General features: G+C 38.6%; 3 protein-coding genes, 1 non-coding gene and 3 pseudogenes across 4 annotated transcripts; 4 read left to right on the top strand and 3 right to left on the bottom strand.

Annotated features, from left to right (window-relative positions):
- Positions 1 to 2,171: 2,171 nt before the first annotated feature.
- LOC103325426 (dirigent protein 22-like) lies at positions 2,172 to 2,990 on the top strand. The gene has a single exon (XM_008227620.2). It carries the CDS (start codon positions 2,238 to 2,240, stop codon positions 2,820 to 2,822), a length of 585 nt encoding a protein of 194 aa, XP_008225842.1. The 5' UTR covers positions 2,172 to 2,237; the 3' UTR covers positions 2,823 to 2,990.
- Positions 2,991 to 3,327: 337 nt separating this feature from the next.
- Positions 3,328 to 4,142, bottom strand: LOC148921281 (eukaryotic translation initiation factor 3 subunit D pseudogene; annotated as a pseudogene).
- A 924-nt stretch (positions 4,143 to 5,066) lies between these two features.
- On the top strand, positions 5,067 to 5,894 carry LOC103325518 (dirigent protein 22 pseudogene; annotated as a pseudogene).
- A 1,463-nt stretch (positions 5,895 to 7,357) lies between these two features.
- On the top strand, positions 7,358 to 8,045 carry LOC103325615 (dirigent protein 22 pseudogene; annotated as a pseudogene).
- A 498-nt stretch (positions 8,046 to 8,543) lies between these two features.
- Positions 8,544 to 8,647, bottom strand: LOC148921282 (U6 spliceosomal RNA). The gene has a single exon (XR_016123464.1). It is a non-coding gene; the product is annotated as a U6 spliceosomal RNA (small nuclear RNA).
- A 1,343-nt stretch (positions 8,648 to 9,990) lies between these two features.
- On the top strand, positions 9,991 to 10,675 carry LOC103325716 (uncharacterized). Its single transcript, XM_008227934.3, has one exon. The coding sequence runs from the start codon at positions 10,087 to 10,089 to the stop codon at positions 10,450 to 10,452; it is 366 nt and encodes a 121-aa protein (XP_008226156.1). The 5' UTR covers positions 9,991 to 10,086; the 3' UTR covers positions 10,453 to 10,675.
- Positions 10,676 to 12,926: 2,251 nt separating this feature from the next.
- LOC103328130 (pentatricopeptide repeat-containing protein At5g66520) lies at positions 12,927 to 16,499 on the bottom strand. Its single transcript, XM_089049471.1, has 2 exons — positions 15,759 to 16,499; positions 12,927 to 15,453 (listed from the first exon to the last, which is right to left on the bottom strand). The coding sequence occupies exons 1-2, from the start codon at positions 16,295 to 16,297 to the stop codon at positions 14,604 to 14,606; spliced, it is 1,389 nt and encodes a 462-aa protein (XP_088905597.1). The 5' UTR covers positions 16,298 to 16,499; the 3' UTR covers positions 12,927 to 14,603.
- Between the last annotated feature and the right edge of the window lie 81 nt (positions 16,500 to 16,580).

Consider the following 16,580-nt stretch of genomic DNA (forward strand, 5'->3'; position numbering starts at 1 on the left):
ACTTAGTATTTAATTCTTTTCATGTTTGTGGTGCTCAGATTTCTTGTCCGTTGCTTTGGGAAATGTCTAGGCCTAGCCGCCTAGCCGCCTAGCTAGCTAGGGTTCGTGTGATTGAACCCTAACAAAACCTTGCTCATCACCGGGCCCTTTCCATCACTTGCACCTTGCCAGTTGCATGCATGGGGAAATTAGGTCAGCTGTTCAATTCAGACCACGCACTTTATTTAACACAGAGAATATGGTGTGGGGAATGAGAATGTTTCATAATAATAAAAAATATTCATGCCTCCATCCAAAAAGCACAAAAGGGCATCCCTCCAAACGAATAACTTTTTCCCTCGTGAAATTTTCAGTAAAGCTTGGGTTCGATTTCACAATATGAACGCCAGCTCTGCTTGATCAAAAGTATTGTATTCATATTTTGAAAACAATTTAACAAGCTCCTGCTCTCCCGAGGTCGCGTGTTCGTGTTCCCCTTCCTCGAATATCACTTGTATCACAAAACCAACCTTGAAATTATAGCAAAGTGGGTGCGCTAATAATTATACCTATTACATGAGGACCTTTTTCGTGGGTTCAAAATAGGGGTTTCGATGGTTAGCTTAGCTCAAAGAAACGAAGGCTACAAATGGGCTGACGAGAAAGTGGCCTTTTGGGCAATATCTTAAAACATGTCCGCAAATGGGCTTACTAAGAGATAATTGCTGCTAAGCCCACAAACTTTTATTATTTGCGCTGGTCTCCGGACAAACTTTTCATATTTGCGTTGATTGCTTGTGATTTTGGGCTGTCCCCTTCTCTGAGAAATATTTTAGTAGTTTTTCCTTTCATATTTTTACCACAGAACAGAAGGCTACTGATTAGTTCACTCTTTTGCTACAGTTGCAGGCTTGCAGCTTTAAGGGCAAATGGGTCACAAATTGGGTGACCTAAGGACGTGTGATCATGACTAGATTAACCTCCCATCTTGGCTACGCAACTAAGTCATAATTCTGTCTCGTGATTCTTTATATGTTCCAATTTGTGGAAGAAATCATTAGACAATGTTTCCTCTCATTTTTGCTTGTGATTTTGGGCTGTCCCTTCTCTGTGCAATGTTTTAGTGGTTTTTTCCTCTCATATTATATTATACAACAAAAAGCTGCCCAGAGGTTCACTCTGTTACATTGAAAGGACCATTTTCACTGATCAGCACCAGTTTCCAAGCCATCAGTCTGTGGTTATGATGATGGAGCTTAATGGCAGCAAGTGAAGCCATTGATGATTGATGGCTTCCTTCACTTCCACTCAATGTTAGCTTGGAATCCCTCCCACTGTGAAAATTTGTCTCAGAAAACTTTTATAGTAAAAATAAAAAACTGCATTATTTTTCACATAGATAAAAGTAACCAAAGAAGGCTTAGTTTATATGATGATGATGCTATCTTTTATGGAGGAGCATCTTATTGCCAGTACATATACCAAAGAGAGCTTTCTTGACAAATTGGCTAAAATGGTGCTATCTTTTGTGGAGGAGGAGAGCATATGTATGTATGGTTTGAAAAATAGTTGATGTAGCAAACTTTTCTTTTGTTTTTTATAAATATTTTTTCCTATTAAAAGACAGAAACACCTGGCTCCGCCAAAAATAAGAGTTAGGTCCACCAACCCAAAGAAGACTTTCTGTCATCATCGCCATATACACTGTATGATTCCAGAAGGCAGAAATTTACATCCAAGTTCCAAACCCTTCAATACTTCAACTAGATGGTCTATTTTTCAAATTCCACTCACCGAAAAAAAACTATAAGGTCATTGTTATTGACCCCAAAAAATAGGTCATTGTTTCCTTCTTTCTTTCTTCTCATAATTACCCTCACTACTGGCGGACCTATAAAAGCGCAAGGAGGTGCAGCCTTACCACAAGTTACTGCAAGCACAGCACGCAGCATAGCAGGTTGTTGGGTTGTTCAGACTTTAGTAATTTATAAAACTAATTAAGCCCCAATTTGGTTGATTAATTAACCATTTTATACAATGTGCAGGCTCACCAAAACGAAAAACACATTAACCAAAAAGCTAAAAGGCCAAAGAAAATGTGGCAGTCTGTGGTTGGTGCTCATTATGATGATGAAGACCCAACTTGGTCAACTATAGTTTCAAGCTGTATGGCCCATTCCACTATATATGCGGACACAAAGAAACTACCATTTGTGAACCAGAGGTATTGATCAAATTCAAAAGAGGCTCAAGCAACCATGGCCAAAACACCTTCTTCTATCTTGGCTACCCAATTCATGATTCTCTCTCTTCTTTCTTCATTTGCTATAATTTTGGTCCAAGGAGAAGATCAGGGTTTTGTGAGATCCTTGGACCCCAAGCTTTTGGGGCTCAAGAAAGAGAAGCTGAGCCACTTTAGGTTTTACTGGCATGACATTTACAGTGGTCAAAATCCCAGTGCAGTAGGAGTTGTGAGAGCACCCACCAATTCATCAACCCTGTTTGGTTCAGTTAGCATGATTGATGATCCTCTGACTCAAGGCCCTGAGTTGAGCTCAAAATTGTGGGGAAGGGCTCAAGGGTTCTATGCATCTGCCTCACAGCAAGAAGTAGGCCTTCTGATGGCTATGAATTTTCATTTCATTGAAGGCAAATACAATGGAAGCACCGTATCTGTGCTGGGAAGGAACCAAGTTTTCAACAAGGTGAGGGAGATGCCTATCATTGGAGGCAGTGGGCTTTTCAGGTTTGCAAGGGGTTATGTTGAAGCAAGAACTCACTCATTCACTCCAAATACTGGAGATGCCATAGTTGAGTATAATGTCTATGTGCTGCATTATTGATGGCTTCTTGGTCTTTTTACTCCTTTGCTAGCTTTTTCTTGTCTTCTTCTCTTTTGAGGAGATAGGCTGTAATTATGTTGGCCACCACCTTTGATTACTTAAGGTTTCAGTGGGGTTGCTTTCTTTGTTAAGTAATTGCAATTTTATATTCTATGAGTATTTTTCTAAGGCTACCATAATGTATTTGGTTGGTGTTCAATATATCAGCAGAATATATATAGATAATTAAAATAAAATAAATCAATATATTGGTTGAATTTCTTTTTTTTTAACACAAGTAGCTGAGGGAATAACTATTTGTACTTGTCAATATATTATAGGCTTAATTATGTACATGTCTCATGTGCTTTAAACTTGTCTCAGATTACTACATGTGTTTAAACGTCTTAAAATACCCCAAAACTTTTAAAACAGTCTCATGTTACCTGCTCAGTTTTATAGACATTTCGTTACGTGCGTAGGGCCCTACTTCATTTTAAATATTTTTGAAAGTATAGCCGGTCGGCTACACCCTTTTAAAAAAAATTAAAAATAACAAAAAAAGGTTGCATAAGAAGAATAACTTGTTCCCAACTCACTGAACAACGATATCCCAAGAGTAAATCGACCTTGGGTGCACACATGAGAGTCGAGAGAATGGTATCAATGGCAAATACTGTAGCTTTGTCCTCGTTTGAGTCGGCGAATGACTGGGTCGTCGGTGGTGGTGACCTTGAAGAAGTTCTGATTCTTGAAACGCTCGAGTCTTCGCTCATTCTTGGGCATGATTCGATCGCAGGACCGATCGTAAAACTCGAAGCCCACTGCAGAGGAGCAAGTCCTCTGGTTCTAGAACCGAAAACGGCTTTGAGAATGTGGAGAAAGAGATCTAGTCCAGCATGTTCCACTCGGGTTGAATATCGACCGATGATTTGAAAACCGCGCTTGTGGCGAGGACATTGACATTGGACCGGTTCATGTTGTATAGCCGATCGCGGCAGCTCGCTCCTTCTCGCCTCCATCTTTTGGCTTCGACTCTTCATCAGCGGTGAGGCAACTACCGATGTCTTGCTGGAATTGCCATTTGGGTGAACACGGGCGCGGCGAGGGCTTTTCATCGATAAGACGGAATGAGGCGTAGTCATCGGCGGAGACAAGGAACGACTCGTCATTCAAGAAGTCAAGACCGAATCCAACGAGTTCTTGGGTGGTGGGTTGTTGAAGGTGCAGATCCAATCGGCGATCCACCCCAACTTCTCGCCGGAGAATGGGATGAAGGGGACGTTGAGGAAGGTTGGAGGTGGTGGTTGGGGTGGTTGCGCTATCCTGGGCCCCACCCATCTAGATTGAAGGGACGCCTCGACTTTGAAGCCTTCGACCATGGCTGAGGATTTGAGTGATTCAGAAAGAGGAAATTGGCCCGCGGCTATACTTTTAAATATATTTTAAACGAATGGGGCCCAACGCACGTAATGTAATGTCTATAAAATTGACTTTGAGCAATGTAACGTGAGATGCTTTTAAAAGTTTGGGGGGTATTTTGAGACGCGTTTACAAATACATGTGGTAATCGAGACAAGTTTGAAAACACATGAGGCATATACATAATTACGCCTATATTATATATCTAATCTAATTAGCTGCCATAATAAAGATCAGGAAGGCTCATTAGGAAGTTAAACAAAAGAAACTATTTAGAGGACAGAAGTGACTCAACTTCTCAACGTCTCATTGCATTGTTAATTGAGAATAGCAAAATATTGCTCTGCACGTTATAAGAAACTTTTTCTGCAAACCTTTCGCTGGTACCGGCACAATGTCATTATTGAATGGGTATATGATTTTTGTCACATCAGAATCAAATGAAAGGGGTTAGTGTCACCAACCCCAAGCCCAACCTCACGGAAGCAGGTGGCAGTACTTTCAAATTTTTTTCATACTCAACTATTATGGTGTGGGAAAAGTCTAGTCAATGAGACAATGCCAACTTGGTGTGAATTATATACAAATAAACCCTAACAACATATGCAACACACATTACATTTTTAATTAGTTTTAGGACCACATTTCTCGTTTCTTTGTCTTAACTGTTTAATAATTATTGCGAGATGTCAATACTGAAAATCATATTTGTTGGGGTTGGTGAGAAAAATTTCAATAATTTTATTACTCACTTCCCCAAAAATACTTGATTATTATTATAATACAAATTTCATTTCTTATTTCATATTAATAAATGAAAGCCACATGATTTTGCAAAAAAAAATTTAGCCGAACAGAATCATCGTCCTTCACTTTATATAAAGCTACGAAGGAGAGACAAAAAGCTTTGAAGAGGTGCCAAAACAAAACCATGGCTAGAATCTCTCCCACCTTAATTTTCCAATTCATAATTTCCTCCCTCCTCTCTTCCTTTGCCATGACCATAGTTTCTGGGGAAAATCATGGGTTTGTGAGAAGCATAGACCCTAAGTTTCTAGGGTTGCAGAGAGAAAAGCTCACCCACATTCGCTTGTATTGGCATGACATTGTTGGTGGGCATCATCCCACAGCCATAGATGTGGTCCCACCACCCTCCAAGTCATCACCCACAAATTTTGGGCTAGTGAGAATGTTTGATAATGCACTGACCCAAGGGCCTGAGTTGAGCTCAGAATTGGTGGCAAGGGCTCAAGGGTTTTATGCATCTGCAGCACAAAAGGAGCTTAGCCTGCTGATGGCACAGAACTTTGCTTTTGTTCAAGGTGAGTTTAATGGCAGCACCATAACTTTGCTAGGAAGAAATTCAGTTTTCAACAAGGTGAGGGAGCTGCCTGTGATCGGTGGAAGTGGAGTTTTCAGGTTTGCTAGGGGTTATGCTGAAGCAAGAACACACACGTTTGATCTCAACACAGGTGATGCTACGGTGGAGTATAATATTTATGTGTTGCATTATTGATCATGGGTTTTGGCAATTTAGGATTGGGACCCTTTTGCTTGGTTTTGGTAATTTGGGCCCCTATGCCTTATTGTAATTATAAATTATCAGAAGTTCATAGTATGACTAGTTGTACTTTGTTCCAAATTAATAAAAGGATTCAGATTATTATGGCATTTCCACCGCAACCCCCAGCTCGGGCAAGGGGCCTAGGCCCAAGACAAAATTTCAAACGGTAAAAGAACCCAGGTATGGCGTGGTCTCCACAAGTCCTGGCAGGCCCTGAGGCAAGAACAGTTCGAGCTGTTGCATGAGGGCTGTGACGTTAGTGATGACATCAGCAACGAAAAACAAATTAAAAAAACCAAGAATTTCAGATTTTTTTTAAAATTGTTTATATATAAATAGCTTGCCTTATTCTCCACTTCCTACACCAAAACTCTATACAAATTTCTCTCCTTATATCTCATATGAATAGTGGTTGTCTTTGGGTTGCCATGATAATAGGTGAAAAACCAACAAAAAAAATTGTTATGGCAGGCACTATTCATGTGCATAGTATCAACCCTTACCTCCCTTTACCTTTTTGTCATGGCAAATGGGTGGAAATGCTCTTAGTAATCTAATGTTGGTGTTGCTTCCAGGTTGTCATTGAGTTTGAGGCACGACTCATGCACACATAATCTTTGGCCTCATGCTTCTTTAGAAAGCATTAGCATTGCATTAGAGGAAATATCTGTTAAGACTTTGATAACTTGTTGTTATGTTTATTTTATGGAAACAATTATTGATTAACAAAAATACTATTTTTTAAATGAACTAAGAAGAAGAGTCAATTCATCGAAATTATCAATTTTATTCAAGCTCAAATTCTCAATTCAACTTGTACTTCCACAAATAAACAAATGGTGCGTCCGTACTAATTAATTTTTGATTTAGTAATAGTTATTGTCTCCATTGAGAGTGTGGATCCCACATTGGAAAATTAAAGTTTTACCTAATAGTTTAAAAGATCTTGGCTCCTTAGACATCACTTGTTGTTTTTAGGTTGAATGCTCATATCACAGCTCTGAAGAGTGATTATTTTCTGTTTCGTTTTAATTTTCTGATTTTCCAAACAGAACTAGAGGGTTTCAGTTCTTCTTCAAATAGCTAACCTAATTAGCATTAGCAGCCACAACCAAATTAGGAAGACTATGCAGGAAAGTTGACAAAACACATTACGTACCACCAATGGATTCATATATATAGTATATATGACTTGAAATTGTTGTGCTTTCTTGGAACGGAATAGCAATTCATTAGATTCTGACTTAGAAGACACTTTAGAAGAGAGAGAGAGAGAGAGAGAGAGAGAGAGAGAGAGAGAGAGAGAGTCTTTTTTATTATTTTGTTTTTGATTGGATATGGAAGTCTCTTTGAGAATTAAGACATTACGCACTAGACAATGATAATTTAAAATACACAATAGACATTACTCACTACACAATGATAATTTAAAATACACAATAGACCTTAACCCCTTAACTGTTTCATAGAAGAAAGAAAGTCAAATCAGTTGTAAAGAGAGCTTAGTGGAACGGAAACATTGCCCTTCACTTCATTTTTATATATATATTGGAGACCATTTACAAAACAAGCAGACCATTTACAGAAAAGCCTTGAAGACATTAGAGGTGCCAAAACCATGGCTAGAATTTCTCCTATCCTAGCTTTCCAACTCATAATTTCCTCCCTCTTCTCTTCCTTTGCCATGATCCCAGTCTCCGGGGAAAATCATGGGTTTGTAGGAAGCATTGACCCTAAGCTTTTTGGACTGCAAGAAGAAAAGCTCACCCACATTCGCTTATTTTGGCATGACCTTCTTAATGGGCCTCACCCTTCTGCCATGGATGTGGTGCCTTCACCCACCAAGTCACCAACAAATTATGGGTTAGTGAGAATGTTTGATAATGCCCTAACCGAAGGACCTGAATTGAGCTCAGAATTGGTGGCAAGGGCTCAAGGGTTTTATGCATCTGCAGCACGAAAGGGGCTTAGCAAGTTGATGGTTCAGAACTTTGCTTTTGTCCAAGGTCAGTTTAATGGCAGCACCATAAATTTGATAGGAAGAAATTCAATTTTCAACAAGGTAAGGGAGCTGCCTGTGGTTGGTGGAAGCGGAGTTTTCAGGCTTGCTAGGGGTTATGCTTTAGCAACAACTCACACTGGTGATGCTGCGGTGGAGTACAATATCTATGTGTTGCATTACTGATCATGATGACTTCTTGTATTTTCTTGGAAATAAATCAAATTAAATAAAAGGTGGACTAAGATTACAAATTGGACCTTTTTGCTTGGTTTTGTTAAAATAAAATATCAGAAGTATGACTTCCTGTATTTTCTTGGAAATTAACAAAATAAAAGGTAGACTAAATTAGTCTAATAAGGTGTTCCTTGGTGTTGCTTGTAGCTTCTTGTTCCATATTGACCAAATTTGAGGCACAACTCATTCACTACATAACCTTTGGTCTCTATAGAAACCTTTGCAATAGAGGAGCCAAGAAAATGTTTGTATGTCGGACCAAATAGCTACCTTAACCCATAAGCTTTCTACTTTGTCTTCCTTTAAATTGTGTTACCATGTACACGATGAAAATTTGAAATAGATTCACTACCAACTGAGTTATTAACAAAGAAATTTGAAATAGATTCACTACCAACTGGATTATTTAACAAAGAAAGGCAAAACAAGATCCGAAAAGCTTGAAATTTACTTACAATGGAGGACAAAGAGAAAGATAGTGTGAATTTGCTTGAAACGAAATTGAAGGAAATCAACATAAAAAAATTTGGACCATTTCTCGATTTATGCGTGTCATCCTTGCGCAGGGGCCATGCTAATCTTCTCTGTATCGTTCCAATTTTATCAGATGTCCCCGAAGGGAACAAGCCTAATTGCGTAGGCAACGTATGTAAAGCTTTCATGAGCAGCCTACTAATTCGATGTGGGATTTGTAATTAACCGCATATACCAATACAAAGCGTGGGCCACGGGAGGCACCAATTATGTGGCCTTCTAATATTATTAGCATCCTAGTTTTGAAAATATTTACAGTTGAATTAAGCGTGTCATAAAGCACTACCATTTTGCAAACCCACATCAGCATGAGGGCAAATGAACTCGAACCCAAACAGATAATACAACAAATGAGGTCAAAATTTACCCCCAAAAAGAAAAAAGAGAAAACTAAATAAAAGTCAGACAGAAAATGGAAATCTAGTGTCAAAAAAGTCATTAGATGGGTTAATCAATCATCTAATCATTTCCATATTCATGCTGATGCTTAATGGGACACGTTTTGGTCATCACTAATAATGATGCTGCCAAGTGCCAAATAATTTCAAATTTCTTGGTATCCTGTGGGACCCTATCCCAAATTTGTTTCAAGCCATAAACCAGGTTTGAGCAGATAAACCCCAATTATATATGGATGAGGTTTAAGCAGCTTGCTTGTGCATGTGTGGTTTTTAAGCATTGGACAAGTCTAGACTTTCTTTCACGGCCATAACAAATGCTTATGTCATATTGATATTCATCTACTCCACTTTGCATACTAAAATACAATAACACGAAAATAAAACTCGGATATAAATTCAGAAAAAAATCACTGCGGTTAATTTTTTTTTCTTCTACATATCCAATTTAGATCATACATACATGCATGCAGATGGTGGTGATGATTTCATGTACCCAAATTGAAGCAGGCAGTTGGTTAAAAACCAGAAATATGCATATCCCCTTTCAATATTTAATTTCCTTTAGCAGCTTAAAATGTACATAAAGCATGCAAAGGTGACTTGGACCACACCATTCTAGGCACGACTTTCCCAATAATATTGTTCTTTTTGCGACTTTTGCCTGCACTACAAAATAAATCCTACCCTTTTATTTTTTTTCTGTTCAATATTATTATTCCTCTCATCTGCCCATATTCCTGTCCATGGTCGGTCGTACGTGGCAAGTCCTCATTGGTTGACAGCTCAATTAACGAATCTTAACCATGGACTATTCTCACCGTCACTTGGAATTATCCCGATGGATCTGCAAGCAAAAAGAAGAATCCCTATAATGCAAGTAAAGAAAGCCAAAAAAGAAAAAGTTGCACAAACCCTTTAGAAAAAAAGAAAAAAACCAAGTTTGCATACATGAGTAAGTAATCAAAAATACGAAAATTAAAATAAAATAAAAAGCAAAAATTCATAGATATATTCTCTATATAAACCAAGTTCACAGCACAACTTTTTCTCAAAGACGATCAAACAAGTTCATTCTAGAAAAAACCAGTCGCACAAGAAGCTTTCAAATTTCAAAAACCCTACGATACCATGGCTAGGGACTACAACTATTATTCTTACTGGGACTACCTCTCCATCCCTCTCCACCTTTGCTTCTTCATTTCCATCCTCGTCTTCATCTTGGGCTTCACATGGTACATCAACTACGAGTCGATGTTTGAGGATTTGATGACTCAGGTCAAACTCTTCCTCATGCTTGTTCCGCTGCTGCTTCTTCTTGTCGTCCACTGCTTATCGGGTGGCTTGTCGTTCTTTGTGCCTTTTCCGGAGAAGGATTCGCTGCATAGGGCCGGAGGGTCTCCGTGGGGTGTTGGACTTGTGCTTGTGTTCCTCTTGATCATGATCTCTTACCAGTCTTCTTTCCACGAACGATGGTTTCCCTTACTAAGTAGATGATGATGGTGGTGATTTATTAGGTGTATATACATAATATATATATTTTCAATGAAATGGGTATTTTGTAGTAATAGTACTAAAGCTTGGGATTTGCTTGTTCTTTTTGGCATACAAATCAAGCTAGCTAGCTACTTTTTTTTGGGGGCGTTGAGATAATTGTATGTAACTTGGTGTTATGATATTCCACTTATGAAGAAGTACTCTTTTATTTTATTTTTATCAAGACCCATTTCATTATTCATGAATGCTGACCAATCATATAATATTTATCCTATAGATTTGTTCTTACCGAATAAATACATATTTATGAAGCATTATATTGTTCCATTTTTTAAAATATGGTTTAGGCCTAATTTTCTCTATGATTGTGGCACACTAATACTATAGCTCATATATGTTGGTTATGCGGCAAACTGTACATTAGGAAACGTTATTGTAATTTGTAAGATAATAAAGTCATTTATATTTCATGTAACACATGGGAAATTTATATGATATTATACAGAAGATTTCACAATTAAGTTAGTGTTGGCTGTCAACGAGGTCTATCTCATGGTATCAATTGTGTTATATGTGTGAGAAACCTCTTCTCCTTTAATTTAGACTATCGCTTGTATTAAAAAAACTTAGTGGTGGCCTCCCATTTAAGATGAGAAAACCTTTTACAATTAAGTATTAAAATTTGAGGCATTAATCATGGCTGTGATTAACCATGGAAAATATAATAACATTACCCATGGTTACGTCCATAAGAAAATGTATCATAAAACTTACGACCTTGAAAAGCTAACTGTTGGTATTGACTGACAGCAAATGAGAGGTACAATTTGGCTCCATTTCTTGGGATGTAGTTGAAATTGGTATCTACTATCTGGTGCTAAAGATTGTCCAACATCACCATATCCCCAAATAAAACCAGTTGGAAGAAATTGGCAGACAGCTACACTCTACTTAAAACAAACAACCCCAATATTAATTATTGCAATTTGCATGGTTTAGGGTTTTATTTACTAAAATTTCAGTTATTAGGAGTTTCAAGCACTTTCTCAAAATAATTAAAGTGTAAAAGCACTCTTGTAAGTTGTAACAGAAAGATCTCACTCAAAATTCAAATGGGGTTCATGTGGTGGAACCCCCCATACTACTTTTATACTTCTGATGATGATGAGAGAATTAATAAATTAGTTGGACCAAAAGATAAAGAGTTTTTTTTTTCTTTTTTTTTCTTTCTTGGTTGAAACAATGAAATATAAATTGATGAGTGCAAGTAATTAAGCACTTCTCTTCCCAATATATAAGGGACAATAGGACACAATCAGCCAGATGACCTAGTGTCCTTAGAGCACGTGTCAGAGGCGTCAGTAGCACGTGACTTTTGGCCTGAAGGATGCAGTCCCACCGCCCACGGGAGCCGTATGGAAGGTCAGGTCCGACGGGTACGACACCACATAAGGTCAGTTTAAAGAGTTGGCAAAACCATCCACTAAAATGTATCACAACTAGCTCCTTTGTGCGTCAAACTATCAAGTTACACGTTTTTTTTCTTTTTTTTTGGTGTGGCTTTCTGTGAATTCATTTTGTTGCTTACATGTACATAAGATTGATGGCATGTAAGCCATTTTTCATTCCTCTCTCTCTATATCTACAAGGTTAGATTATTCTCTTTCAAAAAACTTCTTATTTGTTGTCAATATGACATTTGCTTAATCCCTGTAGCACTAAATTGGCGTCTATGTAAGCAAAAAATGATCCCATTGGGTCCTTTGTAAAAAAGCTTAAAAATAAGGATCAAAATGTAACAAACCCGAACCAAAGGGATGCCGAGTGCAACTTGCCCATAAATAAATAGCAGCAGTGTGCCATTAGCATCAGTATTCAGAGCATCAGAGCATATGGTTGTCTAAGCTCAATTCAAATGCCAATAACGGCAATATGATACATCATTTCCAACCACTGCCTTAATATTGAGAAGTACAGAAATTAAACAAAACAATTTTGGGTATTAATTTGGATATTAAATCTGACTGTAGAAATGTACATAATCAGAATAGCCATGGACCATATCCTCTGTTTAGAGGATACTTCACTAGTGGGGACGAGGCCTACACTTGACTTAATGGAACTTGATTAGTGGTGGAGGATTAACAGCCTAGGTTTCTAATTAGGTAGTGGTCCATTTGCACAGTTGCCCTCGCTCCCATTCGACTAGTCAGCAATTGGCTAATTTCTTTTCTGTTTTGTCAATTGCTTGCTTCCTTGGGAAGGGGTTTGAGTTTGTTTTGTTGGTAAGAATGACAAGGATATCAATAAAGTAATAATGATCCCCAAAAAAAATGCAGAAAATTAAACCAAGGAAAGTATCAAAATAATTCATCTCCAAATGTTTTTTGTTTTGTTTTCTGTTCTCTCAGGAGGCATCCATGGACGTCAGATCCTGCTTTTAGGGAAGCAGCAAGAGTGGTAATTTGCATAGATACATACAATATATGATTTCATTCATATTCCATAGAAAAAGGATAGCCATCAAATGAAAGTCAAATCACATGAAGGAGAAGCAGCATAACATTACATATTCATACCTGTCCTCTGAACAGAGAGACAGAGAGACATCCATTAAGCTAGAAAAGAAGGCCATGCAAGGAAGGTTGGTAAGAAATGAGAAAGAAAAGCAGAAATAGTACAAGGGCCACACCCCAAGGTGAGCCTCCAGCTCTGTGGATGGCTCCAGGCTCTGACCCTGGAATGCTAATGCTAACTTGGCTGCCTGTGGAGAGCCAATGAACTACAATGACTATAAGCAAAGGAGAAATTACCAGCAAACGTTGCAGCAGCTCGGATACTGTGGCCATTACAGCGTCGTAAACCACGTAACCTACAAACCCACAAATGAGTATCATAGTAGCCATTGGGAGCCAATTTTCTGAGAGATAGAAAAACCAAGAACTTGATCTGGGAGCTGAAGCCATGAGCAAGAAGCTTAGTGTTCAGAGAGTGAAACTTGCGGAGTGAGTGGGGGTATGCAAAGGCGTACAAGTGAAAGGACCATATATGTCTCCTTTTTTGTAGTTACTCTGCTGGACTTAGCATATACTGCTCAGCAGGAAAAATAATTGAGGCCTGTACTGTTGAAACTTTTGTTCCATTTTGCCTTTTATAACAGAGGGAACAATTTACCAAGTTTAAGTTGGAATTTAACCCTCCCATGTGGAAGCATGTGATCATGAATTGAGCTACTCACCATGGAAAGTGAGGGCAATGATGGGATTTCACAAGAATCTCAAATGGATTTTGCCAAAATTATAATCGGTAATATTTAGAGTTGTTCATAAAAAATGTCACTGTCAAAAACACTTTCGGTTCCCACCATAATTCTCACACAGGGGCAGGTAATCCAATGCTACAAATGGTTGAAATTACCCCAAGGAGTAATAATGGTAACTTGAGCAACTCAAGTATCGACTGCCACTGCTAGTGATGCACACAAAGCAAACTTGTGCTTGGCATAAAGGGGACACATTAAGCAGCTTGACAATGCAGAATTTATCAGAATGCATCATGCATGAAATGAATAGATCAGCAACTCTGTGCTCTACGATTCAGTGTGAACTTCCACAATTTATACCTAGAAGTATTTTTCTTTGTTCATAAGTCAGAGAGTTTGCAGTCCGGAGGCTGAATGAATTATAAGCAATCTCCTATGACTACTTGCAGATCAGGAAGCAGAGTCCGATATTTTAAAATACCATTTCTTGCACACTCTGCAAGCCTCATGTTCATTCCCCAGATGAAAATCTCATAGAAATGCATCCACTCCTAACTGAAATTTACAGCGGCATCTAGGAAAAAATTTAGTTGAGATGTCTCAATCTGCTCTTGACATTCAGGGAAATTCTCATAAGCACCAACAAGGCTCAATTTTCTGGTCGGGTCTCCAATACTATTCAAAGAAACAAGAATAAAGAATCAAATCCTATAATCACCAGTTTACACTTCTTACTTTCCAATTCCAAATTTGGATGCTCTATCACTTTATTAACTTCCTTGACCAGTCATCCTTATCCAGCTTTCCTCAGTGTCCTTTCTTCAGTCTTGGCCATTCTGTCCATCCCCTCTCTGCAAACATTCTGACTTTAGCCTCCTGGAAAAGAAACTTACACTAGAGGCTCGTTTATAGTAGCTGCAGTAGATCCACCCCCACCTACCTCCACCCAACTGCACCCGGGAACCTTTACCAAACCCTTCTGTTTCATGGCTACTCGTAGATCAGCAGCATCATTCCAACAACCAGAAAGAGAAGATACACTAGCAGCAAGTACATAGTTTGCTCCCAGGTTAGGCTCTGATATAAGGAGTTTCCTGAGTTTATCATCTAAAGTAATAGCCACGCCATGGTTCCTACAAGCACCCAAGAAGCTCCTCAATATAACAGAGTTAGGCTCCATTGGCATATTTTTGATAATCTCATAAGCTTCTTCAATCAGACCAGCTCTTCCAAGCAAATCTACTAAGCATCCATAATGTTCCAATGTTGGCCGAATACCATACGTTCTCACCATCTGATTGAAAAATTGTCGACCTTTATGTACGAGGCCCAAATGGCTACAAGCTGACAAGATGGCAGAAAATGACATGCTGTCTGGTACCAGCCCAGTTTGTTCCATGCGAGTAAACAATGAGATAGCATCCTTTCCATGACCATGATCGGCAAGACCAGAGATCATAATTGTCCAAGACTGCAAATTCTTCTCACTCATTGAATTGAAAACTTGGAAGGCTTTCTCAACGTGCCCACACTTAGAATACATCTCAAGGAGAGCTGTCCCCAAAGCAACATCTATCCCAATGCAATTGACAACAATATAGCAATGAATGGACTCTCCTGCTCTAAAATTAAGTAGGCGGGTACAGGCAGAAAGCAAGCTTACCAAAGTGACTGAATTTGGGTTTTCATTCGCTAGTTTCATGTCTTGAAAAACCTTAAAGGCATCGAAGGGACAATTGCTGAAAACAAAAGAAGAAAAACGAATATGAGTAATAATATACCTGTGTTTAGGAAAGGTTATTTTGGTAGAGCATAAAGAATGACTAACTAGTTAACATAAAATCAGATAGAACTTAAAAACAAATGCAAATCTCAGAAATCCATTTTTGGTTCTTATATAGTATTTGGTTCTATGTACTGCCATAAAACATCTTGTCAAGTAATAACTGGTGCATAAGAATGCCAGAAACTACATGCTCCAAATTGCACAGTGATGCAACAAAAAGAGAAAAGGTCAAACAATTTGAACAAAGAAGGCGCATACCATGCTACATATCCTGCAATCATAGAGCTCCAAGAAACCACATCTCTAACAGTCATTTCATCAAACACCCGCCTTGCAAGCCCGATTGCGCCACAAGCAGCATACATCCTCAAAAGGGTATTCCGTATATACCGGTCCGAATCAAAACCCACCTTGAGAATCAAAGAATGCACAGGCCCACCTACTCCAATAATGGAACATCGACCGCATGCTTTCAAAACAAAAGGGTACGTAAAATTGTCGGGTTTAAGCCCAATTCTGTGAAGATGAAAGAAGAAGTTGAGCGATTCAAGTGGATTTGAGCTGTTTGTAAAGGCTCTGATAATTGAATTCCAAGCAAATAGTGGAGGCTTAATGGGTATATGATCAAAGACCAGTTTGGAAAATTCGACCGAAATTGAGCAGGCAGCATACATGTAGTGAGAGACGAAGTTGGGGTTGTGATCGAGACCGGTTTTAAGGACGAGAGAGTGGAGTTGGAGTAGATGAGCAGCAGAACTTGACCGTTGAATGAGCAGTTGAATCTGGCGGGAAACCATTGGCACGAACGCAACGGAATTCCAGAATCAACGGAACGAAAGTCTGAAATGATTTTACTCGTATATCATACCAGGCTGCTTCGTTGGAAAAACAAAAAACAAAAAGAGTGAGGTTGATTTTGTTGGATGATTCTATTATTACTGATGAGGAGCATATATGACCGTTGGATAAGCACTTGTATTTGGCGGGAAACCATTTGACACGCACGCTTCGAAATAACTTTCCTTATTCTGTTTGGCTGTATTTTTACTTTTCAATTAGCATTAAAAAAAGGTATGAAAG

Source organism: Prunus mume, linkage group LG1, assembly GCF_029339155.1.
Source record: "Prunus mume cultivar Tortuosa linkage group LG1, ASM2933915v1, whole genome shotgun sequence".
Taxonomy (NCBI): domain Eukaryota; kingdom Viridiplantae; phylum Streptophyta; class Magnoliopsida; order Rosales; family Rosaceae; genus Prunus; species Prunus mume.